The sequence below is a fragment of the Orbicella franksi genome, chromosome 4, assembly GCF_964199315.1.
Source record: "Orbicella franksi chromosome 4, jaOrbFran1.1, whole genome shotgun sequence".
Taxonomy (NCBI): Eukaryota; Metazoa; Cnidaria; class Anthozoa; order Scleractinia; family Merulinidae; genus Orbicella; species Orbicella franksi.
Window position 1 is genome coordinate 10,372,301 of NC_138148.1, and position 26,117 is coordinate 10,398,417.

A 26,117-nucleotide genomic window follows, 5' to 3' on the forward strand; every position below is an offset into this window, starting at 1 on the left:
TTTGTTGGAACTTTTTCTGCTTTCCTGATCTTCACGAGAAGTGGATGTAAAATTTCCCATCTGCAGTGGCGGTAGGATTGATTTTAAGTGCCTCAGGCGGGATGCCAGCTGGTCCTGTCGCCTTTCCATCAGTTGTTTCAGAGCTCTAACAAGCTCTACCTTAGATGGTGGGTGGGTACTGACATTTAGCAGAGGTCCTTCTGTGTCACTGATGTCTGGCATAACAGAGGGGGTGGGGGTGTGTGGTCTGTTAGGATCTCTCACTCTTTAAAACTTTTCCTCTGCATTATCAAAGACTAAGACTTCATCGCATGTCTCTTGCCATACCTTTTTCAGTCTTGCTCAATGATTGTTTAGGTCTTCATCCACAGATTCAAGGGCGGAGAACTGGTTCTTAACTGTGTAGTTAAACGACTTTGCTGCTCTGTGGCACGTCAGGTTTAAGATGTTGTATTTACAATGTGGCTTAGCAGATCAGTCATGATGGATCCTAAGTTTTTTTAACTTAAAGGTCCCCAGCAGAAAATGGTGGTCAGAGGCAGCGTCTACCCCCCTCTCTTCACTCTCGCATCCATCAAGCTCGTCCTCCGCTTCCTAGCAATCGTGATATTGTCTATCTGGTTTGATTGAGTTAGTCCATCCGGAGACATCCAGGTGGCGTTGTGAATGGCTTTGTGGGACAAGTTAGTGAAGGCCCAGAAATAGGTAAACTTCTCTCCGTTCTCGTTCATGCAGCCCAACCCATGTCACCACATGACTCTTTCCTTGCCAGCGTTATCATGACCAATGTTGCGGTTGAATTCACCCAGAAAAATTTTGATGTCTCGCCTTGCCTTGGTGAGTGATCTAGAACACCTTGTAGAATTCTTCTTTCTGGTCATGTGCTGTTGTTGGTTGGGGCATACCAGTTAATGATGGTGACCTTTCTGCCCTTTGAGTTAAACCTTGCCATGATAATTGTTGGTCAGACTGGGCTCTATACATGTGCATGCTGTTGTTCCTCATGCCCAGAGTAGAGTAACCGCTCTCCGGTTGCAAGTGTAATCTGACCAGTCCATTCCATTTGCTTTCGTAAATGGCTAGCACTGAGTTGTATTGCCGCATCTCGCTTGCCACTTGGGCGGCCTTTCCTGCCTCACACAGGGTGCAGGCATTCCATGTTCCAATCCTAGTCCTGCCTTTCATCGTCAGAAGAAGTGTCAACCGTCTGGCTTCCCGTGGGCTTGCACCAGATGGTATCATACAGCTCTCTGAAGAGGCCTCTTCTGGAGTCAGGACAGCTGTTGTAGAAGGCATTTGCACTGATTCTGATTCTGTAATCGTGCAATATCCACTGGTGGGTGATTAGCCTAGTCAACTTTACCGGGGTCCCCGCTGGCAGCACGTTTCGGGGTTGATCCAGACAGGCTTTCATAGCTACCGTAGCGGCACGGGGGTATAACTGGCGACCATACTGCGTCCCCGTACTTTGCCTGTTTCGTCCTGCTACGACGTGCACGTGGGGATTAGACTTCAAATAGACCCCGTCCACAATGTTAACCGATATCGATTTTTAACACAATAATGTGTGTTTAAAGTCTTAATGGACGTAAAAAAATCGGCTTGTGTAACATCACCTTATCAAATCACGTGATCCTTATGCAGGAGATAGACAAGCTCCCAAGAGCTTATAGTTAGCACTTGAAATTTTGTACTTCTTGCAAAATAGCAGGATAAATTTTTTCCTCCGAATAAATACAACTGATAAGTTCTTTGAACTTTTTTGTTTTTTTTTTAAGGTCACAGTATATTTTTACATTCGATAGGTCATTGTTATAATTATGATGCAGGCGGCTGGTGCAAAAAAATTCCATGCCACAGCCTTGTAGAGGAGCGGTGGCCTCATGGGTAGTGCGCTCGTCTCCGGAACGCGCGGTCTGAGTTCGAACCCTGGTCGGGGACATTGCCTCGTGTTGTGACAGGCGGAAGTTCTGACGACGTGTATGATAGAAGGAAGAGACTCATCAGGCCGAAGCTTATCCCGGTTGCAGTAGCATGAAGCGACTATGAATATTTCTACTCTCCCCTGGATGGGATGCTAGTACATTGCAGGGTTACCCCAGCATTAAATTCGTCGGTACCCATTTATACACCTGGGTGAAGAGAGGCACTGTGAGAGTAAACTGTCTTGCCCAAGAACACAACACAGTGTCCCCGGCCAGGGCTCGAACCCTGACCACTCGCTCAGGAGTCGAGCTCACTAACCATGAGGCCACCGCGTATCTCACCACGGAGGAGTAGAAATACTCCTAGTCAAAATCGAGATAAGCTCGGGCCTGATGGGTCACTTAGCTCGTATGCAGACTTTACCCTATGGCCTTTCATTCTTTTGTTCGTCTTGTCGCGAATTGAATTGGTCAAAAATATTCCTCAGGTCCCATCCACATTAATCCGGAGAAATTTGAAAACGCCATTTAACATCTACGGTTATGCCTACAGTCCACACTACTGGCTGGAGAAATTGCCCACCGAAAACAGAACTTTACGAAAACGCTCTTCAAGCCAGAGGAATTTGAAAACGCCTGTTACGCCACAAAATGTAATAATCGCCACAAAATGTACTATTAACACAAAATATAATAAGAATTGCCGCAAAATGTAATACTAACGCAAAATGTAATAACATTGACGCAAAATGTAATAAAACGGTCAACGCAAAATGTAATGACTTTTCAACGCAAAATGTAATAACTGTCGAACGACATGTAAGATATCTCGAAACCAGTATTATGATTCGGCCAACGTGAATCCTATTATTTGGTTCAACTTGGTGTACAGGCGGAATCAGGTGGTACATCGACTTGTAACCCCTTCATACTTTCACAATCTGCAACTCCAGAGATTATATGTTTCGACTAAGCGCCGTGTTGTTATTGAAGGGTGTGGTGATTCGAATATATGGGTACAGACATTTCTCGCCTCGTAGACACCTCGCTATTTTGGACACCCCGCTAATATGGACAGCTGCTGAATCCCCAGCAAAAATTATAGACTTTAGATTGAAAGAAACTTCCTTTTTTACGGACTTTCGATCGCTTTTACAGACTTAACACATGTTCCGGTCCTGACACCGGAACATGTGTCGGTTAAGTATGTAAAAGCGATCAAAAGTCCGTAATAACGGAAGTTTCGTTCAATATAAAGTTTATAATTTTTTTGTCTAAGACTTGAGTTGACTGTACCCATATATTTCAATCACCACACCCTTCAACAGCAACGCGGCGCCTATTCAAAACACTGTCTCAGGAGTTAAAGATTGCGAAAGTATGATAGGGTTACAACGTGATATTCCACCTGATTCCGATCCAAAGAGCTTTCAAACTGAAAGCTATTGCACAATGTTTTTTGGAAACAAAACCTGTACATCAAATTGAACCAAATATTCAATTCACCTACATGTCACAGTATTACCTAAGTTAGGATAACGTTGGCCGAGTCATAATACTGGTTTCGAGGTAACGTACATGTCGTTCGAAATTTTGCCTTATTACAACATGCGTTAGAAAAGTTATTAAATTTTGCGTTGAAAAGTTATTACATTGTGCGTTGACTTTTTTATTACATTTTGCGGCGATTCTTATTACGATTTGCGTTAATATTACATTTTGTGGCGATTATTACATTTTGCGGTGTAACAACGCCCACTCTGCGTTCAAGTGTGGACGGAAAACATTTTGAAAGCGGAGCTTTTCGAAATTGATGGCGTCACAGTAGTCATGTGATGAACCTTAACCTTCAAGGTTGCACCCAAGGTTTTCTGTCGCTGGTGAATGCCGCGTTTTCAAATTTATCCGACGTAGTGAGGAAGGGTGTAAATCTTCCTCCGAAACTTCGGACGAAAGAAAAACGATCGCCACTGTCTAGGCCACCTCTTTATATACTAGTATTGTTCAATATGTAGATATCTCAAGTTAATAATCTAATTGTTAAATTGCAGTTTTTTTGCATTGCTTTCTTATAGGGTGTTTTTTAACTCCCAAAAGCTTTCGCGTTGTCAAGTCTGCTGGTTCAGTAAGTTTCACACATACCTTCCACCTCTCCAAGTTTATCCTTGATGTTACCTTTATAAAAAAAGAAAATGATGCAACATATTAATTTTCATCAAAAGGCAGTTTATCAATGTACATTTTCCCTGGTTTGAGGCCAAGCAGACTTGATACACATTTACTTTATTCATATTCACACTTAGCCAAACCGAAGGCTTGTCTGCAGCTTCCTTGCTGACTATTTGGCTATTTACACAGAGCGGTCCAGGAGTTGAACTAAGAGCTACTAAGGATTACAAAAAAAAGGAAATTTACATAGTGGAGGTAGGCTCGATTACCAGCCGTTGTTCAAGAAAGGAGCCCGTACTCATCCCTCGAATCTGAGGCTAAGTTCTTACATACCTTCCAACTCTTCAAGTTTTTCTGTGATTTTGTCTTCATCTTTCTTCCATTGCAACAGCAGCTCTCTGTAATGTTCCTCAGTGTCGGGATCCATGCACTCAAACTTGAGTTTATTGATAGCGGCTCCATAACTCACTCCTCCCAGAGTTACCAGCGCGTTACTGATATCCTTCCAGAGGGTGTTAAACGTTACATCGTCTACAGAAGCTTGTGTGGTATGGCCGTAAACAGTATTTCGGTAGTACTTCACCCTGGCTATGTTGGCTTCAGTACTCGTGTCTGCAGCAGAAGGAAGATTGTCCCAGCCGGTGACGGGTGCAGTCAAACCACATATATTCCTTAGCAGCACCATTAATAACGTGATATCAAAGCTTGCTGATGAAACAGATGTACGGATGGAAGGGTACAAGTTTCCCCATTGAGTAGGATTGAGGATTCTTCTCGACCTAAGTGACTGCAGTGTCGTGTGTGCTGGGGTACCGGGCGCCAATACAGAATGCAGTCCAGCTGGAGGGTAAATTCTGTCAAATGTGTCCCTCAAGGCATGGGATCCAACGCCCACCAGAAGACGACACAACCGTGCATAGTTGGTCGTCTCCTTGGTGGATGCAACCGGCGGTGCAAGAGCAGAAGCCATGGACTGGGGACCAGATGAACCTACCAAAAGGTTTATCGATACGTTAGTGCACAGAGTAGTCCCTCTTTTGCTTAGCCCGTCGCGCGTGACGCAAAAATAATAATAATAATAATAATAATAACCGTTGGGAAGAAAACGGCCGAGTGAAATCCTGGGGGCGAGAGATTTCGCACGGCCATTTTTTTCCTTGCTGTTTATTTACGGTCTCTCTCGACGGACTAAAGCGAAAGAGGGACTACTTGTAGTCTACTTAGTCTACGGATGGCGTAGTATAGAACATGCTCTTTATTCTTGCTGTTATGCTTTCTATTTCTATCAAAAAATCGATCCTGAAGAAAAACTGAGGCTGTTGGTCAAGGCTAATCTTATCTTGGGAGGCAAAACCGAGTAAATAAAACCACCGCCTGGTTAGCTAAGTTGGTAGAGCGCCAGACTGCTGTGCGGAAAGTCGAAGGTTCTAGCTCCAGATTGGACCAACACTCAGGGTCGTAAAATAACTGAGAGGAATGTTCTATCTTTGTAATTACTGCTGCAAATGGTTAGACGTTCAAGTCTTCGCGGATAAGGACGATAAATTGTAGGCCCCGTCTGCTGCATCTTCAGTGTTAAATGGTTAGCAGGGGACGTTCAAGAACCCACACATCGCAAAAAAGAGGGGCGCGGAGTTCCTGGTGTTGTAGTGTGGCCTTATTTTACGAGTTGGTGCTTCACATAGGGTTAGCCTCATTGCGCCTTTCTCCCTTGGACAGACAGAAAACTTGGTATGTCTATGTCTATGTCTATGTCTATGTCTAACCAAGAAATTATTGTTGCTCACCTACACAATTCAAGAAGATGCAATTGTCCCGGTTAGTAATTTATATCTCAGCTCTGGATGTCCAACATGCTGGGTGGTAACCTGTATATGATAAGAATACTATTTTCTTTTGCATTGGGACACAGCGGGAAATCCCGAGCAGGCAAGATAGCGTCATCTTGCCCGCTCGGGTAGCCAATCACAGCGCAGGATTTGGTTCACCTTGCCTGCTCGCTGAGCTGGCCATATAATAACAATAACTCGTACCGAAAGTCGCCCCCCTCCAAGTCGACCCCCGATTTCTTGAACTACGCGATTTTTGAACCAATTTTCGTTTGCCTTGGAGGTTCAAGCAACGGAAGTCCAGCGTGACTGATACTGTGTCAATTTAAGCATTAAGGACTGAAGTAAAACTGATGCAAAACACTACATATCAAATACCGAAAAAAAAGGACTTGAATCGAACTTGAACGAGATTTCCCTTATAAAACAGTTTCTCAGGAACTCTCCAACCCTGACAGATGCTTTCCAGACCTTCCATTTCTCTGTTCCTTTAAAACCAGTTTTCTAAATATTGTTGCAGCTTAAATTATACTCGATCAGATATTGTTAAAGTTCTTCAAAGTGAATCAGGCTTTTCAGTCTAACGTGTTTGACTGAGTATCTACAATACTTTAAGAAACGCAGGCAAGCAAAAGCTTTCCATCTTTGTTGTTTTAGACCCATGGATATTTGGGGGTAACCCTGCGATGGACTAGCATCCCACCCAGGGGGGAGTAGAAGTTCTCCTAGTCGCTTCATGCTGCAGTAATCGGGATTAGCTCCAGCCTGATGGACTTAACCTTAGATACTGATGTAGACAAACACTACTGCATTACAACTGATTAATCACACAGACTAGAATGCACATTTTCAGACTTTTCTTACCTTGCAGAGTAGTCTTGTGGTCATAACGTTGTTTCAATTCCTCCGCATCATAATGGGACAGTAGCAGCGACTGTAAAAATAAACAGGTTGAGTCTAATCTAATGTAACATTTCATCTACTCTTGATCATAAGGGACTGGTCAAAAAGGATAAGGGGAGGGGGGAGTGTGGGTCTGAGCATTTGAAAATGTGGTGGATAGAAAACACATGTATTTCATTCCACGCATCCTGCTTAGCTGAAACATGAAGGTTTCTCCTGGAGCCAAAATGACTCGATTTGACGCATGCACTCGATAAGCAGTCATAAGTAATACATGTATGCAACTCTAGTGAAGCGAACTAAATTATTCTCAGTAGCAAAAGTTCTTTCTCTTAACTGTAGTCTCGTTAAATGTTAACATCTAAAACAATCTATTCGATATCTATTGACCTCCTTAACCAGAAGGGTGCTGTCTGAACAGATCAGAGTCCGCAATGATCACGAGATCAAAAGCACTCGAGCGGAATGGAACGTTACGTAACAAACTGTCACGCCAACCCTCAAATATTAAAAGAAAACCCTTTAAGAAACTTTGCAAGGTAGTTTTCCACGCTGCAACCTTTGAAGTAAGGACGAAATAATTTTGAAACCTTCATAACCCGCAGACTATAAATCGTTTCGTTCTCGAGACGAGCGCGCGCGCAAAAACTTTGGGCGCAGGAGAAAGGTATATATAAAAAAAAACACTTTAATACTAATATTAAATAAGTAAGACGGTAATTGAGCAAGTGTTTCCCCCTGAAATGGCGATCATTTTTGCCTAATGGTCGTTGGTAAGTGTTTTTATGATCACAGAATAGTTTTGTTAGGAGATTGTCAGTGATAAACCTGTACGCACGAACAGAAAAGTTTCGAAACAGGCTAGACATTCCACGACTTCCGTTGTCAGTTCTTAGAATGCACTCGTGTCTCGATGTTCTTGCAAATTCGGGACTTGAGCAAGTGTTTCCCCCTGAAATGGCGATCATTTTTGCGTGAAGGTCGTCGATCGTCGTTGGTAAGTGTTTTTATGATCACAGAATAGGTTCTGGTAGGAGATTGTCAGTGATTAACCGACACGTACAAACAGAAAAGTTGAGAGGCTAGACCTTCTAAGCCAAGACTTCCGCTTTCAGTTCTTTGAATGTTCTCGTGTCTCCATGTTCTTGGAGACTCGGGACAAAACTGCTCGCTATGAATTACTGCTACGTCACGTTTCATCTACAATGAAGTAAAATCTACTAACAACATTTAGACCATTATAAAACAGGGGCTTAGAAACAGGGGCTTGGCATTTGACGCAGGAATGTGCTTACGATTGCGTATCATAATTTCACCCTGCGTATCTCGCTACTTTGAGCATTAAAGTTTATCATTTAACCATACTTACCGATCTAGGTTTGCAATCAATTCTCAGTTTCAAAGCTGATACAACAGTGGACGCCAATGGTCCTGAAGAGACGAATCTCTGCGTGAAACGAACATCTTTAGAGGCGGATTGTTGAAGGACTCACCAAACTGCGAATCCCGGAAAGTCACGCAAATAATTCTTAGTGTAAAAATGGTTTTTCCTTACCTGTGGTCTGTGTGGCCTCGTTGAATACCTTTATGTATCCAAAAACGATTCAAGGATCTTCTAGAATCAACTCAAGTCCGTCGCTACACGGGAATTCGAAAGCACTCCACGACCAGACGGTGTGTTCTGAAGATAATCACGAGATCACAAGCAATCAAGCGGAAAGCAAGATTGGATCCAGTCTACCGTCAAAGCACGCTCATTCAGGCTCCGGGCTCTCTTCCATAGATAAATGAGGATCTTTTTCTGTTGCACGCCTCTTTGTGCCCTTTGATAAGAAAGGCGGAGTTCCCGAGCCAAGGTCAACCTCCACGAACAAAAGAAATCATTCAATACTTATACCTAAGGGGTGGATCTTTTGACTTCGGAGGGAGAGGATGAGCCGTGGTTTTGAAAAAAAACTACCTGCAAGTATACTTGCACGAAACAAAAAAAATTGAAATCCGGCCCGTTGTGCGTTTACCCTCAGCTTATATTTAAAGGCCGGACGTTGCATGTGGCATACATGCCGAGACTACCTAACAACCTGAATGCTTGAAAAGGATTGTGGGAAAATTAAATCATGGCGGACGCATTTAGAGAAAAGTTGGAATCGGAGAAGATATGTTTTGTGGACTGTCATGCACATATATCAGCGAAAGATTTCAGTGAGGTAAAACATTGTGTAACAGTATCAGAATGTAGGGCTAGTTTGGTCCACGTCATTCACTCGGTTTATAGCTAGAACGAGGCATGATGCCCTTTTAACTTGTTGTATTGTTGTGATAAAGAGTTGTGAAAAAGACGGTTTTCTTTTCAAATTCAACTATCGTAGGATATCGATGTTGTGATGGAGGAGGCAAGAAAGGTATGCTAGTTTATCTTTTTGTGTATAAAAACTTGTGTATACCTGTTTTTGTCATCAAGTCTAATCGAGGCGGTACGCACCTATTACAAGGTTCGCTCTGATTGGTCGACGTAGTTTTAGGATGAAAAAATATTCAATAAGAAGTGGATTAATTAAAAACATTATAAGAAATGAATACCAAGAAATAAATATAGAAGGAAATATAAAAAGATTTCGATGGGAAAGGATATCAGGAATGTAGATCAAATGCATAGGTTGATTTAAGTTAGTTTAGCCTTGAAGTTCTTTGTTACTTTCTTGAAATAAAAGATGCTTCATGCAAAGTTATAAAGTAAGGATGAAGATTTGCCCTGTTGCCCATGTTGCCCTTGTTGCCCTTGCTGCCCTGTTGCCCTTGTTGCCCATGTAGTCCTTGTTGCCCTTGTTGCCCTTGTTGCCCTTGTTGCCCTTGTTGCCCTTGTTGCCCTTGTTGCCCTTGTTGCCCTTGTTGCCCTGTTTCCCATGTTGCCCTTTTTGCCCTTGTTGCTCTTGTTGTTGCCTTTGTTGCCCTTGTTGCCCTGTTGCCCTTGTTGCCCATGCTGCCCTTTTTGCCCTGTTGCCCATGTTGCCCTTGTTGCCCATGTTGCCCTTATTTCCCTTGTTGCCCTTGTTGCCCTTGTTACCCTTGTTGCCCTTGTTGCCCTGTTGCCCATGTTGCCCTTTTTGCCCTTGTTGCCCTTGTTGCCTTTGCTGCCCTTGTTGCCATTATTCGACCAAAATATGCCTTGTTGCCATTATTCGACCAAAATATGCCGGTAAGAATAGGTTTTGTCGCTAAATTCTAAATTACGATTTAAATGGACGTTGAGAGGCCCACAGGCTGGAAACTTGTGCGCTTGATTCTGTGTTCCAAGGTACCAACTGGATCTGTTTGAACTGAAATAAGGACACCTATTGAAATTGGATTGCAGATGTTTACTATTCTTCTCTCTCCATCTTCAACATAAATCCTCGATGTAAATCGTCTTGCACTCTAATTATACTAACAAAATACGTGGTTGCATCATTCGAGATACAATTTTGAAGAAGGTTGAATAAAGTCAGCGGCAGGTTTCTTTCACAGGTCACAGGTCACAGGTCATAGGTCACAGGTCACAATCAAAAAGCACTCAATAAAACTAGCGATGTAAATTTTACCCGAGATTCCCAAGAGGTTTATCGATGTTTCCATTCAACAAACCCTAAGTAAATATGTCTTACTGTATAATTTTAATGAAAAAAATTTCTAGGGGTGATATATGTACGAAATGGGTTGAAATGTAGCTTGCAGACATGTAGTGCCACATATATTTTATCGTAATAAGATAATTCATTATGATAGCAAATTGAACTGTTTTATTTCTATATATATATATTTTTTGGAAATCTTTACAACGAGTATGTACTAAACAGAAACAAGAGGGTCCCCTATACCTACTCTGAAAACAATTTCACGCATAAGTAATTCACCTTTTCATGCATCACAAAAAATTCGAAAACAGCTTCACGTTAACAGAAAAAAAATCACTTTTCACGTAGAAATGCAAAGGCTAAATCATGTGTCACATAAAAATACAAATTCCATCCACGTTTCGCAAAACATACAGAACCCTTCATTTTGATGCATCGAAATGCCGTGTGCATGTGTGACACATCGTGACAGACTAGATTCTTGGTCCTCCTGGTTCACTGTCGCTGTGGTTAGTTCTCAGTCGCGTGGAATGGACAGGTTTTAAATCTAGTTTAGTGTAGTTTACGAGCTTTAATGACGCTAAAATCTCCAAAAAAAGTGGACAATTATTCCCGCAAAAGTCGTTGGTTCACAAATCACGCGTAAGTAAATGCATAATTCACGGATCAGTGTAAGCCTCTTTCGTTTTCATATTATATTGAAAGGCTACAAACAATTTATGTTTTCAACAGAAGTAAGTCTTGGCTTTCTTTGGATCAATTTTTTTTTTATTTCAGTGCTACAACTGATTTCCCCTACGCGTTTTTTTTTTTTTTTTTTTTTTGCAGAAAAGAGCTGTTATAGTTGCACTTGGGACGCACTTGTATGCATCTGTTTTATGACGTTTTGGCATATTTTTGGTGACCTGCGACCTGTGACCTGTGACCTGTGACCTGTAAAAGAAACCTGCCGTAAAGTCAGCTTGAAACCTGAAAGAACCCGATTAAACTCAACTGCATGTTGACTGAAGTCAATTTGAAACCTCGATAAATACAGCTGATCCAGAGGTCTCTAGAGAGGTGTTTTGCAATGTCCATCTAGAGAATGTACGCCCAGCTTAGAAAGCTGTGTAAAGCCAACTTTAATTTACAACATAAATTGAAAATTGAGTTTTCTTTCGCTTAGTCATTTCAGTTTGTTTAGCGTAAAATACATTCATTCTATTAACGGCAAATGGAAATGGTTATTTGTTGTTATATACGTACTGTCAAAAAATGCTGTAAGTTTGCTGAAGGTAAATTATTTAGTGTACTATTTCTACAGGTTTCTACTCAAAGATAACTCCTAAAACGTTAAAAATCCAACTTTTATGCTATTTCAGTCCACATTTCCCCTAATACTTCACAGACATCTCTTCTGGGAGACTTGTGGTCAATAGGTGAGAGAATTACTTCGACTACTTTGTGTTTATTTGTGAATTAAAGGTAGCTTAAGGTCATTCCACTGAAATGGAACCTGCACTGAGATTTTCGTGAAACTTTGCCTATTGATTGTTTATAGCATAGGAACTTACATTTTGAAATAAAAATGAGGGGTCTCCACATTCGTTTAGGAGCAACAGCACCTTGTTTATACCCAGTAAATCCTTATAATAGTACTATGATTGTAGTCACGATTGCTTGTTAAATTCACGTTTCCGACAATTGTTTTTTGTTCTACACTGAGAATTGGTCCATATTTCTTTTATACAGGGAAATTTATTACTCAATTCAAAGCAACGGAAAAAAAATGATAGGTCACCATACTCGTTTGCGAGAAAATGACGATTTACCTTTATGCCGAAGTCCAGCCGTAAAGAAAAAGCCGCCATTTTTTAATGCGCGCGCGCTAATCACGCGTGAAAGTATGCGCAGTAGGGATGCGCAATGCAACACTGGGGAATGACCTCAATAGGGATTCGTATACTGTTAATTGTTTAATGGACAAGCAGCTTAATGAACATGGAATCACATCAAGACAATCATGATAAATCTGTGCTTAGATGATGTTATTAGTCATCACTTTCTATCCCGGACGACCATCTTTCTTCGCTTTTTCGCCAAACTGCATACATGTATTAAATTTTGAATGGCCGCTCTCCGGCTTTCGGCATCAGGATGATCAAAAGGTGGCCGTGGCTGCTTAATAGGGGTGGCCGGTTAAAAGGGCTTTTTTGCAGTCGTTTACTACCCTGCAAGCAGGCTCACCTTTGAGTCACGCGTGAGCGGAGAAGAGCAAAGCGATCCGGCGGGAAGGAAGCGTGCGTGGCCTAGCCGCGAGCGCGAACTCGAGCGACGAAGCCGCGCTTAGCTCCTCTTCACCAGACTCCTTCTCACCGGATCGCTTTGCTCTTCGCCGCTCGCGCGCGACTCAAAGGTTAGCCTGCTCGCAGGCTAGTCGTTTACTAACAATAACTTCGGGACTTCGATAAATTACACTGGCCGCTTGATAAGGGGTGGCCGCTTAATAGGTGACTGTGTTTACTGTATTTTTCAAACAGTGGTAAAGATTCTAATAACTAACGTTTTCGATAAACAATTAAGAATAAAAAGCAGCGATATTAAAGAACGACGTTTCGACGGCTCCATGCCATCATTCTCAAATTCAAATAAGATACGTTATGTGAGTTCGTTATATAGTGAATGTACGTGTGAAGGTCTCATTGCATATGATTAAGAGATAAAAATAATCGATGAATAAAAGTAAAAATAACAAGCGTGGTGCGCTTGAACTGTTAAATAAAAAGTTTTGCTTTAATGGAGTCAGATTGAGTGTTAAGTGTTGGTTTTTTGTTTTTGATGAAGAGCATTTCATAAATTGAACAATCCAGTTTCCAACGGCATTTCTTGAGGATTGTAAATTGGTCACGGAGATTTTTTTTTTTGGTTCCTCAGATTGTGTACGTCCCGCAGGTGTTTACCAATGACAGAATGCTTATGCTCATTAATGCGCTGAAGTAGGTGTCGGCATGTATAGCCCACATAATCTGCGTCGCACAGATCACATTTGTATTCATAAACAACGCATTGTTCGTTAACGAACAATGACAGTTATTTGACAGTTCAAGCGCACCACACTTGGTATTTTTATTTTTATTCATCGATTATTTTTATCTCTTAATCATATGCACTGAGACCTTCACACGTACATTCACTATATAACGAACTCACATAATGATGAATGATGGCATGGAGCCGTCGAAACGTCATTCTTTGACATCGCTGCTTTTTATTCTTAAGTGTTAAAGATACTGTGTTTTTTTGTCTTTCATGTTTGTCTTGATTTATGCCAGTTTTATATTATATTTATTTTGACTCAACTTCCATCAAGCACTTTGGTGGGCTTTTTGACGCACCTGGACAACCCTAGGCATTTAAGTGTTTCTAAGCTTTGTGTTGTCTGGCTGCTAAAATTGGCTTTACATTGCCTGCCATCATAGCGAAGCAAACGAAAATCTCTATGTAACCGAGGCACTCAGAATCTCTTGTGAATGGTTTCTTGAAATGGAGTATAGCTCTCTTTTCAGAGATTATCTAATGCCCTTGGTTTACTTTTTAAAACTGAAAGGGAGCATGCATGCTTTTGGAAAACTTTCATCTGGTACTGTCGGATCATTTGGATAAGCCAAAAAGAAACACAGGACAGTTTAAGAAACAAGTGGATGGAAACACTGGAAAGGGTTAAAGGTAATTGGAATCAATCCAATTCTCAGAGAGGATGTAATTCTCAGGAAACTAAATGATACAATCCAAGATAGAATTGCTGGAAAAGGTTGGAATGCAATTTAATGAATTTAATTTGTAGAGCTAGTGCTGGAATACGTTAACCGACATCGACATGGAAAAGTACCTAGCACTGTTTGTCAGTCAGTGAGGTGTTCAGGGCGCAATTACAACACCAAACAACAGCATGATTACAGTTGAACCTCCTCTAACGGCCCCCTCTCTAACAACATTCACTTTTTGTTGTCCCAGCGGACGGTCCATACATTCACAACAGCCACCTGTCCACAACGGGGACGGCCACTTAAACGCATTACAACTGCCAATTGAAAATAACTTCTCGACACCCACCAGTTAAATATTAATCAACGACTGATGAACAGTGTATACACCCCCTCCCCTCAAATAATTTTAAAAACATCCACTAAAATTGAGAAAGGAAAATGACGTAAATTACAAGGTGTGACGTAGAAGGTAGAATTCGTTAGGACAAGCACTAAGGAGACAGAGCGTAAATGAATGACTACTTCACAGCACTGGGATAGGCACCAGAAGGAAGAAGGGCTAGAGGGTGAACCGAGACCACTTGGAGAAAGACTGCGTAGAAATGAAGTAACAAGGCTGGGTGTGCAAAAAGGACAGTGTTGGATTGAGACCATGGCAGCCTTATGTGCCTACTGACGTGATGAGAGATAGTCCTGAGGATGGAGTTGTGGTGATAGTAAGGAAAGAAGATCCTCCAAGATCCTCCACTGGGAGCTCATCTGCAAAGTCCTCATATCCAATCCCTCAAGTCCCAGAGCACCAGAGTCAACTGGGAGACATGAAACTAGTTTGTCCATGTCAGAAACCTTAGAAACTAAATTTGAAACAGAACTTGGTGGAAAAAATCCTGCCAAATGAAAATGCAAGGGAATTTGCTGTACAAAATATTGGAAATAATGGACATCAAAATACTTGTGGAACATCCCTCACTGAATACTATCATGTTACTGCCCACCTTAGGTTTTGCTCTGCTCAGACATTATGTCTATGAATTGCTAAAATTGCATCAGGTTTCTATTTAGAATAAACAGTTTGGAAGCTAAGCTTAAGCGGCTTTGTTTATATAACCTTGGTTTCTTTTCACATTAAATTTTTTTTCAATTAATTCATTGCATCAAACTTAACAGTACAAAGTTACTCCAAATTTACTTGACCTTATTTCAGTATTCATGAGAAAATGCCTTGGTTAACACCCAGCTTAGTACATAGGGACAAGGGCATTTGATCACAAAAAGGAGACCGAACCAGGAAACAAATTAAATATTAAATATAATAGAGTGGTTTTCAATTGAGTGGCAAAAGTAATCAGGCAATAACTTTGGTTTTGGTTTTGCAGTGGTTTTAGATTGGCTGATTAGTCTCACTGGTAAGTAACTGTTTGGTTTTGGTTTTACAACACTCAATCGAAAACTGCTTTAAACAAATTAAATAACAAATAAAATAGACAGTCAAATCTGAACAAAATTAATAAGGTCACTCTGATCAAACAGACCCATAAGTGGAAGAAAGTATTCAACATCCTTACAATTAGAGCTAATTAGAGCAATATTTGGGGTAGGTTTCCCCTTATGGCTGAACAAATTCCCTCAACCACCCTCTCTCCCCCCCCCGAACATCTCTGGACCTGCCTTTATAAATTATCTATGAAAAGGAGGTGTCTTTATCATAGAGGTGTCCACAGCAATGAGTTTGCCTATATTAACCAAGGGTAGGTCCCCCCTTATGGCTGAAAAAATTCCCTCACCCATCCTCCCTGAACATCTCTGGACCTGCCTCTGTAAATTATCCATAAAAGGAAGGCGTCTTTATTATGCAGGTGTCCAAAAGAATGATTTCAGGAACAGAAAGCTGTATCTGGTGTTACAACCCTGTGAAAAGTTAAGCTGATTTTCAATGATTTTGATATAACTCTCTGACAAGACAGCACCATAGGGACCCTTCATTTTTTATGAGGGAGGGGGAGCTGGTGGGATTTGGGAAGCACCATTTAAAAATCGCATGACCCCCCCTCAGCTTACCAATTTTTTCACGTGGCCCCCCCCCCCTTATAGCGGTCATTTTTTGGGATGACCCCCCTCCCAAAAAAAAAATTGAACAAACAATATTTAGATGTCAACTTTTTAAATATTTCTCTATTATCTCCCTACTTCACGTTTTGTGCTCACTGTGAAGACAATATTTACAATCCCTATACTACAGAGAGCTGTTGTTTGAAAAACAAATCAAAAGAAAGAGAAGTCAATTTCGGATCTCCTAGTTATGGCTCGCCCTGAGCGTGTGGCATTTGGCCTCTCATTGGCATCTCCCTCATCTGAATTGATGAATGCCCACAGTTTTAACGTAAAACAGATCAAATGTATAGAAGCTAAGTTGACGAAGGTCACGCAGGACATGGAAGCACTAGAAAATAAGAGCAATTATAACAGCATATTCAAGGGCATACTCAAACAGCACATCAACAAAAGGAGAAGGAAAAAAGAAAACCGCAGAAAGTCAAATGAAAGAAAGAGGAAGCGGACTGAAAACAACGTCCAACGAGTTTATGGAATCTGTGTTGGAAACCCGCTAGGAAATGATCTTCCACAATGCCTTGTGTACCCTCCTAGAACGGCCGTCCCGGAAGAGTGTATTAAAGTTGAGGATGTTGCCACGTCGTTATTTAGAAGAGATGGGCCATACATCGCACAGCTCTTGGAAGGGAGTTATTTCACCAATGCTGCAAGAAGCAGAATCACCACCAACCTTGAGCAGGAAGTCAGAGATTACGTTTACACCTTCATGTACCCTGAAGAGTACACTCTGACGGAAAGCATTGCTGCTTCTTGCAGCATCGGTGAAAGAGACTCCCATAGCAGCGCAAGCGGCGACGAAGAACTCGACGACAGCGAAGATGAGTGCCAGTGAAAGTTGCATTCGAAAATAACAGTGTTAAATACTTCTTTTCAGTAGCTACAAATGCTTTTTGTCACCAAACGTTTTTTTAAAGCGGAAGGAAAGTTTGTAATAAATTTGTATCTTGCCTTCTATGTTTATTCTATAGCAATTTTTTTGATATTCAAACATTATGCCATTTTAAAGTTTTACTAAAATATTTCACGTGACCCCCCCTTTTTCCCTTATTTTTTTGGGATGGCCCCCCCTCGAAAGCCATTTTTTTTTCGCATGGCCCCCCCCCCCAAATCCCACCAGCCCCCCTACCTGATGAAAAATGAACGGTCCCATAAATGACAAAAAATGACTGATCTTGTAAATTAAAAGCCTTACAAAAACTTGGCTAGCTACTTTATAAAAGATCCCCATCTTGATTTAATATTATTGGTTTGCATTTATTTTGTTATGATGTTCTTTGAAGTGATCAGTAATTCCTGAGGATTGAGCAAGGCTTTACACTTTGATGAAAAATTAATCATCAACTTTAATGAAGTTGGTGTTCCACCCTCTGCACAGAAAATGCCATAAATTTTTAAACAAGCGGGGTTTGACCTAGAATTTTGTTGGAAATTCTGTTTACATTTTGTAGCGTTTAATTCTTGATGAAGTGTATTATTTTATAAAAACCTCCAAACACCACATGCGATCGAAAATTATTCATTTAGCTACATTGGGTAAATAATAGCTTAAAATTCTACTATGTTTGTTCTCACAATGTAAGCTTACTTAAACTAAAATAATACTTCTGGTAATATTTGCAAGAATCACCTGCAAATAAGTTTAATATTTAGTGTTGTTTGATAATTCGTGGAATATAATCTGCTTCAATAATTCTTAACGCGTAATGCTTAGAGAAAATCTGCGCTTAAAACGCAAAAACGCCAAAATGAAAACGCGATGCAAACCTGTTATAATTCTTTGTTTATAGATTAACCGTTGCCAGGCTTTTAAAAACTGAAGAGGAAAACATACCGTTCCAAAACAACTCATTCTGTTCACTTTCGCGCTTCGCGATCATCGTCCGCCATTTTGAATTTTAAGTACCCTATAGTTTCCGATTGTTTGATCGAGCCAATCAGGAGAGACCTTGTAAGAGTTGCGTACTATCTGGTCCTGGCTAGTTAGGTAAATACAAATTATCACGATACATTAACATTATTACACACATATATAAGGGGGGTTCTGGACACAGAGGGTACCAATGGGACAACAACCGTCCGAAAAAAGCCCCCCAGCACCTTCTCCTCAGACAAAAGCTTCGGAGAAGGTGCTGGGGGGCTTTTTTCGGACGGTTGTTGTCCCATTGGTACCCTCTGTGCCAGAACCCCCCTTATATATGTGTGTGTGTGTGTGTGTGTACGAGAACAGCAGTTGTCGAAAACCAAATTTCGACAACCAATTTTCGACAAGGGCACAGTGTTGCGTGAGTGCTGTGCCACAAATGTATGAGTGTGTAACGCAACAGCACAGAAGTAAAATTTGGCGAAAAAGCGGGTCCAGCGAAACTGCAACGCAAGTAATCAATATGCGCGGATGTGCCCTTCACTAGTATATACAAAAATGTGCCAGAAAAAAATTTCCTATTGGAGATTTATATGCACAGTGTATACTGCGCCGACATGGCTGCCGCAAGATATTCGTCCGATGTTCTGCAAATGTTCTACGGCCCAATACCGAGGGAGGAAAGAACAAACGTTCCCGAACCGTTGACACCCGAGTTTCACGCATTATACGATGGGTTCCAAATATTTCAAAACAATTTCCAAGAATGGCTCCGTGTGTGGAGAATGGCTATATCCGAAAGGAACCCAAACAATAAAGATATTTTGAGGTTCGCAAGAGAGAACAAAGAAAAGATCACCGATTTGGTCGAACAAGAAACCCTTGGGTTAAATAGCGTAAAAGTAAGTTTCGGGTTACAAGTAAAGTTCTCAATAGAAAGAAACGGTGAAATGCAATTCATGGAGCATTATTTTAAAGAAGACGAACCGCACGTTTTCAAAAAAAATGATAGGGACCTGATAAGACAAAAATTTGACGAATTCATTGAAAACGCAAAAGGAGAAATAGAGCACTGGTCCGAGATGGGATCAGGATGGGCGGTTGAAAGGATACAGGTCGCGTACGTGAATGTTGCGCGCTATCAGCCACTTCGCGGAGGGACCTATTTGCCTCTTCCTGCCAAACTGGCGAAAAAGAAGGCAATAATCAACGTGCAAAACAGAGACAACGAATGTTTGAAGTGGGCAATCAGAGCCGCTTTATTCCCTCCAAAAGGTGGAAAGAACCCGCAAAGACCAAGCAAATATCCGGTCAATGACGCTATCAACTACGCAGGCATCGATTTCCCAACACCGGTAAAACAGATAGAAAAGCTCGAGGCACAAAACCCAAAACTCGCAATAAACGTATTTGGCTGGGAAAACGATTATGTGATTGTGCACCGGATAAGCCAAAAACAAGCGAATGTGCCGCGGATAAACCTGATGTTAATCGAGAAAGGGGAACTTCAGCACTATTGTTACGTAAAAAGAGAAAACGCTTTGCTGTTCGATCAGACCAAGCACAGAGATACAAAGCACTATTGCATGCTGTGCTTGACCGGTTTCTCAAGAGCAGACTTGCTCGTGGATCACAAAAAATATTGCAACGGTGTGAACGGCAGGCCGACAAGGATCGTGATGCCAGAAGAGGGAGAAAACATCCTTTCCTTCCGAAACTTAAAAAAACAGATGAAGATGCCTTTCATTATTTACGCGGACTTTGAGGCTCTTGTCAGAAAGATTCTGGGCTGTGAGCGGGAGAGAATGCAAACAAGCTACACAGAGAAGACCGAAAAGCACGAGGCATGTGGGTACTCATACATGGCTGTGAGAAGCGATGGTAAAGTGGTAGGTTCGAACACTAACAGAGGCGAAAACGCGGTTGGGGAGTTTTTAAGCGACATTCTGCAGGAAGAGGTGAAAATAAGAGAGAGTTTGGTCACACCAAAACCGATTGATATGAAGGCCGAAGACTGGGAAAAATTCAAAAACGCAAAAGATTGCCACATTTGTAACAAAAGTTTGATAAAAGACGAATTCTTGGACTCAATACCAGTCTGCGACCACGACACAGGCCGTTATTGCGGCCAAAGTCACAAACGTTGTTATTACGCGGCACTCAAAAAAATGAAATTTGTTGGGCCGAAAAGAGAAAGAAAAGAAAAAGACGGAATTGACCAATGGATTGCAGAAAATCAGGAAACATGTTTGTTCTGCGCAGAACCTTTGATGAAGAAAAACTTCAGAGACGCGGTAAAGGACCATTGCCACATAACTGGCAGGTTTCGCGGAGCTGCTCACAGCGAATGCAATAAGAAGTTGCGAATTAACCCCAAGACGGACCCAATACCAATCGTATTCCACAACCTGAGGGGCTACGACGCGCACCACTTGATGCAAGCGATGTCGCAGCTGGAGAAAGAGGTGAAATGCGTCGCCAACAACATGGGGAAATACATCACATTCTCTGTCGGAGGTCTGCGTTTCATCGACAGCTTTAACTTTTTGCAAGGAAGCCTTGATTCACTTGTAAGCGCAACACCGAAGGAGTCGTTGAAAATAACATCAACGATTTCGAAAGGCAGCGACCTACTTTACAAAAAAGGGATCTACCCTTACGAGTACATGGACTCAAGGGAAAGATTTAGCGAGACAAGGCTTCCTGACAAAGAGAAGTTTTACAGCAAGCTGAACGACGAGCACATAACAGACGAAGAGTACGCGCACGCGCAGGCTGTCTGGGAGTATTTTGAATGCAAAACGCTGGTCGATTACCACGATCTTTACGTGAAAACGGACGTCGCGCTGCTGGCGGATGTTTTTGAGAACTTCCGAAACCTGTGCCTTAAGCAGTACGGGTTGGATCCGGTGCATTATTACACGTCGCCAGGTCTTTCCTGGGATGCGCTCTTGAAAAAGACAGGGGTCGAGCTTGAGTTATTAACAGACTACGAAATGCACCTCTTCGTGGAAAGGGGAATGCGGGGTGGAATCTCCATGGTGAGCAATAGGTACGCCAAGGCAAACAACCCGCTAGTACCGGGATACGACCCAAGCAAGCCAAAAAAACACATCATCTATCTCGACGCAAACAATCTTTACGGATGGGCGATGTGCAAGCCCCTCCCGATAAGAGGTTTTAAGTGGAAACGCGACGTGCCCACAGAGGAGGAGATTCTTAGTATGAAAGAAAACGCGAAGAAGGGGTGCATTCTCGAGGTCGATCTCGAATACCCGCAAGAACTTCACGAGGATCACAACAGCTATCCCCTGGCGCCGGCGAAAAAGGCCGTAAAAAAGGAGTGGATGTCGGACTACCAAAAGGGGTTGATGAAAGACCTGGATCTGAAACCCCCGGACAGCAAGAAGCTGCTGTTAACGCTTCATGACAAAAAGAACTACGTCGTGCATTACAGAAACTTGCAGTTTTATCTGAAGCAGGGAATGAGACTGAAGCGTGTGCACAGGGTGCTGCAGTTCGAACAAGAACGCTGGATGGAGCCTTACATCCGGATGAACACAGAGTTCAGGAAGAAAGCGAAGAGCGACTTCGAAAAGAAGTTTTACGAGGACATGAACAACTCGGTTTTCGGTAAAACCATGGAAAACCTGCGTAACCGCGTTGACATAAGAATAGTGCGCAGCAACGAGACGGACAAAATAAGGAAATTAATCGCCAGCCCTTTGTACTCAAGGCATGTTTTATTTTCAAACGACATGGCGGGGATGGACATGCGAAAAAGCAAGCTGCTTCTCAACAAGCCGGTCTACACGGGGATGACGATCCTTGACAACAGCAAGATCCTGATGTACGACTTCTTTTACAATGAGCTAAAAAAGAAGTACGGCTCGAAGTGCGAGCTCTTGTACACGGACACCGACAGCCTTCTGATTCTGATCGAAACGGATGACGTCTACGAAGACATGAAAAACAACATGGACCTTTACGACACGAGCGACTACCCGAAGGAGCATCATCTCCACTCAAACGCCAACAAAAAGGTCTTGGGCAAGATGAAAGACGAGTGCGCCGGAACCCCCATCGCAGAGTACGTTGGTCTGAGGCCGAAAATGTACTCCATCCTGAAGGCGGACGAAAAAAATATCAAAAAAGCGAAGGGCGTAAAAAAGAGCGTTGTCAAGAAACAAATAACGCATGAACAGTACAAGGAAACGCTTTTCGGTGCGAAGCAGCAATGGCATGGAATAAACATTCTTCGAAGCGAGGGACACGAGATTTACGGTATGCATCTTAACAAAATTTCGCTTTCGCCATTTGATTCAAAGCGATGGATAGGTGACGATGGTATCCATACAAAAGCTTACGGGTACACATGCATGGATATATTGTCAACATTAACGGATGATGAACTTAGAGGGTTGGAAGCCGAAGTTTCAAAGTTGCTCTGGGGGTAATTGTGTGATTAGAGGAACAACCAGCAGCTCTTCACGCACAAAGCCGCGCTTGGGCCCGTCGCGCAGATAGTAGAGAACGGGTTGATCCTGTTTGGAAAAAGATCTTTCAATGCCGAAAACTTTCAAAGACCAGATTGGATCTGTGGCTCTTTTCACGCCCCCTTCAAGCTCGCCGCGCTGGTAGAGATAACGAACTTGGACAAGAGAGGGGAGGATTTTTTCGCGTTTCCCAACAGGCCTCGTGTAAGGTGTCGACGGCCTTGCGTAAACAGATTTTTCTTTGATGGCGACGGCGGGTTTCTTGCCGATAAGGCTTGTGGCCTCGTTGTTCAAAGCCGAAACAACTTCAGGAAGTCTTTTCACCCAGGCGGTGGACCGCTTGCCATCAGGGAGAAGCATTTCCACGGCGCACTGGTGGCCGAACAAGCGCTCAGTCAGGGTGCGGTTGAAACGTTCGACAATGGCCTGGTCGCGGTGAATGTCAACGCGCCTGCGCCGGATGAAGGTTTTGTGCTTGTCCATCTCTGTTGTGACAGCACCCATGAATTCGCGCCCGGGATCAACCTGCAGTATTTCGGGCCATTTGAGAGGCGAGCGCTTGTAAATCTTCTGAAAGGCCTGGGCGACCTCATCAGAATTCTTCGAAGTCAGGGGTTCGGCCTCTTTGAAGCGGCTGGCCACGTCGACAACGGTCAGCGCGTATTTGAAAACTTTGCGGCCGCGAGGGAGCTTGTCGTGCGGCAGAAAAAGAAGGTCCGCCTGATGGACCTTGTTGGACGTGGGAACGTCGAATTTCGGCCGAGGAATTCGCTTCGGCGCGGGAAGGTATATCTGCCAGAGCGCTTGCCTGATCAACCACGTTTTTGCGGTTTCTTCAGGTACATTGGCGGCCTCGGCTAATTTTTTGATAGCGGCGATTCCTTTCCAGTAGCCCCCGGGGCCGTAGTAAATCTTTGCGAGTTTGGCGTCCATATAAGTGAGGCGTAAAAAAGTTTAAAGGTACTCGAAGGCCGCGTAGGTCAAAGCGAGAGCGCCGACGCCCACGAACGCGAGTTCACCCTTTTTCTGCTGCTCGCTTGGCTGGTAGAAATCTGTGAACTTGGGCTCCTTGGGGGGTACCATCCGTTCGTCAGGATGCGCCTGGTTGTAGAGTTTGAAGGCGTAGTCGGTGTCGGTGAAGGCCTGCTCCTTTGTTTCTGCGTTGGTCGCGATCCAGTCGAGAAGTTGTGTTTGGGCGCGCTCGTATTTGGCGTAAGCCGCTTGATAAGCTTGGAGAGCTTTGTCGTGGCGCTTTTTTTCTTCAAGCGCAGCTTTGTCGCCCCCGTCAAGCTCCCTCGCCAGATAATTGCCGCCGATAAAAGCCGTGGCGTTCAACACAGCCCCGCCAATCATGATCGCGATGTTCGCCATGGTTATATATTATCGGAAGATTTTTTTAAATCGTTGATTTCAAACGCTGTCGGGGAGGATTTTCTGGTCCTCGAGGTACTTTTTGAGCGCAATGCTGCCCGCCATGATGGCGGTGAACTTCATGTAATTCATAAAGCTGCTGTTGGGATCGGAAGAGAAATTCTCTTTCACAACCTTTTTTGCGGCCCAGCCGATGCCCGCGGCTAATCCCGTGAGAGCTGCGGCGTCAATGACGGTCTTGACAAGCTTGTTGTCGGACACGGTGCGTTCGATATAAGTAAAGAACGAAAGTTCAAAACAAAATTAATCTGTCTTCTCTTCTTCTTCTTCTATCCTTTTCTTATCTCCAAGTCTTTTAATCTCTTCTTCAATCCTTGTCTTCTCTTCTTCTTCTCTTTCTTTTTTCCATCTTGTTTCCTTTTCTTCAGCCGTTTCACACCACATTATGTTGAGAAGATGGGAGACTCTTTCATAAACCTTTTTGTTGAAGTCATACCATACCATACCTATTCCAAGAATTGCAAATGAAGAGCCGATAGTATGCAGAATGTCGACTTGCGGCATCGCGATATTCTTTACACGCAAATGTTCAAAGCATTTTTTTAAATACTTTTGGCCGTGTCGCGCGAGCAGGTTCTGGCTCGACACTCGCGGGCTCAGGCGCGGGCTCCGGCGTTTTGAATTTGTCGAACGCGGGCTTGGCCATTGCCTTGAGCTCTTCACGTTTGTAATAGATCCCGAGCAGTGAAACGCCAATCCCGCCAATAGCAATCCATTGGTTTGCGCTGAGGCCGCTGCTCTTTGCGCTTTCGCCTTCTGTTGTCTGGGCTGGCTCAGGGGCCGCCGCTGTGGCGGCTTTCGCTTCCTTTTCCACATGATAAGACTCAGCCGCTTTCTTCTGTTCTTCTCGTGCCAGACGCGTTCTTTCAGCAACCATTTTTCCAGCAGCCACACGCTTGGGGTTTTTTACGCACTGCGTGGTTGCAGTCGGAGTTGTCGCTTGCTGTGTGACATCGGCGGCAGGTGCTCCCTGGGTCTCAACCTGAGGCGCCATGACGGCAGGCGCGCTCTCGGATTGTTCGGTTGACATTCTGAAGCGAGTTGTATTATAAGCAAATGAAAAAAGTTTAATTGTTAACAATTTGGCAGCAAGACTTCAGCAGTTGTTAATTAATGCTGACCAGTTATTCTGCAGCTGCTGAGCCGGGTACTTCATCAACGACCTCAAGCGGATAGCCGTTTTCATCACGAGAAGGGTGGCTCTGCACCGGCAACTGTGGACTATAATCAATATGTTTCGTGGTGATGAACACCGCGTTGGCCATAGCAAGAAACCGGCCGCACTTCAAAGCAATGTTGCCGGCCAGATTGGAGAGCTCTTTGTTCAAGATGTAGTCGTTTCTGAACTCTTTCTGATAAGCGTCGATGTCTTTGATTTTGACGGTCATTCCGACCGCTTTGGTTGCAAGGAAAATGAAGCTGTCGATCAGGCTTTCCGTTGTCTTCGAGCCCACGTACGTCTCGTAGCGTTTGGTGAATTTCTCGACATCTTTGTCGCTCAGGCGCTTCACCTGCTCGTGGGTCAGCTGCACTCCGATGGCCTCTTTGGCTTTGCCTGTGGACACGAGCACGGCCAGCTGCTCGCGAAGAGCGGGAATGTCGGGTCCGTGGGCGGTTTGAACAAGGCCACCTGCGGGACCACTCGACGGCTCGGGCTCCGTTTGAAGAATGTTCATAACTTCTTCTAACGCGGCGTCTTCTCCAGCAGCCATTGTGCAAGGCTATATTCAACTTTCATTTTTTATTCAAATAACTTTACCCCGTATGGTTGCCGAAGCGCGAACACAAGAAAAGAGAATTTCCGATCTTTTAGCTTTGAAACCAGGCCTTTGTACTCATTAGGGGAAAGCTCGCCGGCGTAATCGTCGAAGATGGCTTTCGTTGTCCTGGCCGAGGGGGTGTAAAAGAGGACGATCGCCGCCACGTTCTCCCGGAAGGAAGATGTTATGCCGGTCAACTTCTGGGTCAGCACCCACACGCTGATGCCCATATGCCTGGCAGAAAAGGCGGGATTCACCAGCTCGCCAGTGCACC

The 26,117-nt window shown here is 43.3% G+C and overlaps 2 protein-coding genes and 1 pseudogene across 3 annotated transcripts in view; 2 read left to right on the forward strand and 1 right to left on the reverse strand.

Moving 5' to 3' along the window:
* Positions 1–8,291, reverse strand: part of LOC145484582 (uncharacterized) — a 21,318-nt pseudogene extending 13,027 nt beyond the window's left edge. The window contains exons 1-4 of the transcript XR_014049035.1: positions 8,196–8,291; positions 6,788–6,857; positions 4,428–5,084; positions 4,068–4,100 (exon numbers count right to left, since the gene is read on the reverse strand). The product of XR_014049035.1 is annotated as an uncharacterized LOC145484582 (transcript). The remainder of the gene's footprint in view (positions 1–4,067; positions 4,101–4,427; positions 5,085–6,787; positions 6,858–8,195) is intronic.
* A 19-nt stretch (positions 8,292–8,310) lies between these two features.
* Positions 8,311–26,117, forward strand: part of LOC145484637 (deoxyribonuclease TATDN3-like) — a 66,102-nt gene continuing 48,295 nt past the window's right edge. The window contains exons 1-2 of the mRNA XM_081463241.1: positions 8,311–9,033; positions 9,196–9,228. Coding sequence (XP_081319367.1) covers positions 8,944–9,033; positions 9,196–9,228 — 123 coding nt within the window. The 5' untranslated portion in view covers positions 8,311–8,943. The remainder of the gene's footprint in view (positions 9,034–9,195; positions 9,229–26,117) is intronic.
* On the forward strand, positions 19,239–22,494 carry LOC145484380 (uncharacterized). The gene is made up of 4 exons (XM_081462996.1): positions 19,239–20,217; positions 20,419–21,833; positions 22,029–22,246; positions 22,485–22,494. Exons 1-4 carry the CDS (start codon positions 19,239–19,241, stop codon positions 22,492–22,494), a joined length of 2,622 nt encoding a protein of 873 aa, XP_081319122.1.

What these genes read in the sequence shown, in the direction of transcription:
- LOC145484380 (XM_081462996.1), top strand. Translation starts at nt 19,239, where the DNA reads ATGGGATCAGGATGGGCGGTTGAAAGGATACAGGTCGCGTACGTGAAT. An exon ending in TTGCCACATTTGTAACAAAA is followed by an intron (nt 20,218 to 20,418) that starts GTTTGATAAAAG and finishes TGTTCTGCGCAG; the next exon opens with AACCTTTGATGAAGAAAAAC. An exon ending in ACCGCGTTGACATAAGAATA is followed by an intron (nt 21,834 to 22,028) that starts GTGCGCAGCAAC and finishes TTTTACAATGAG; the next exon opens with CTAAAAAAGAAGTACGGCTC.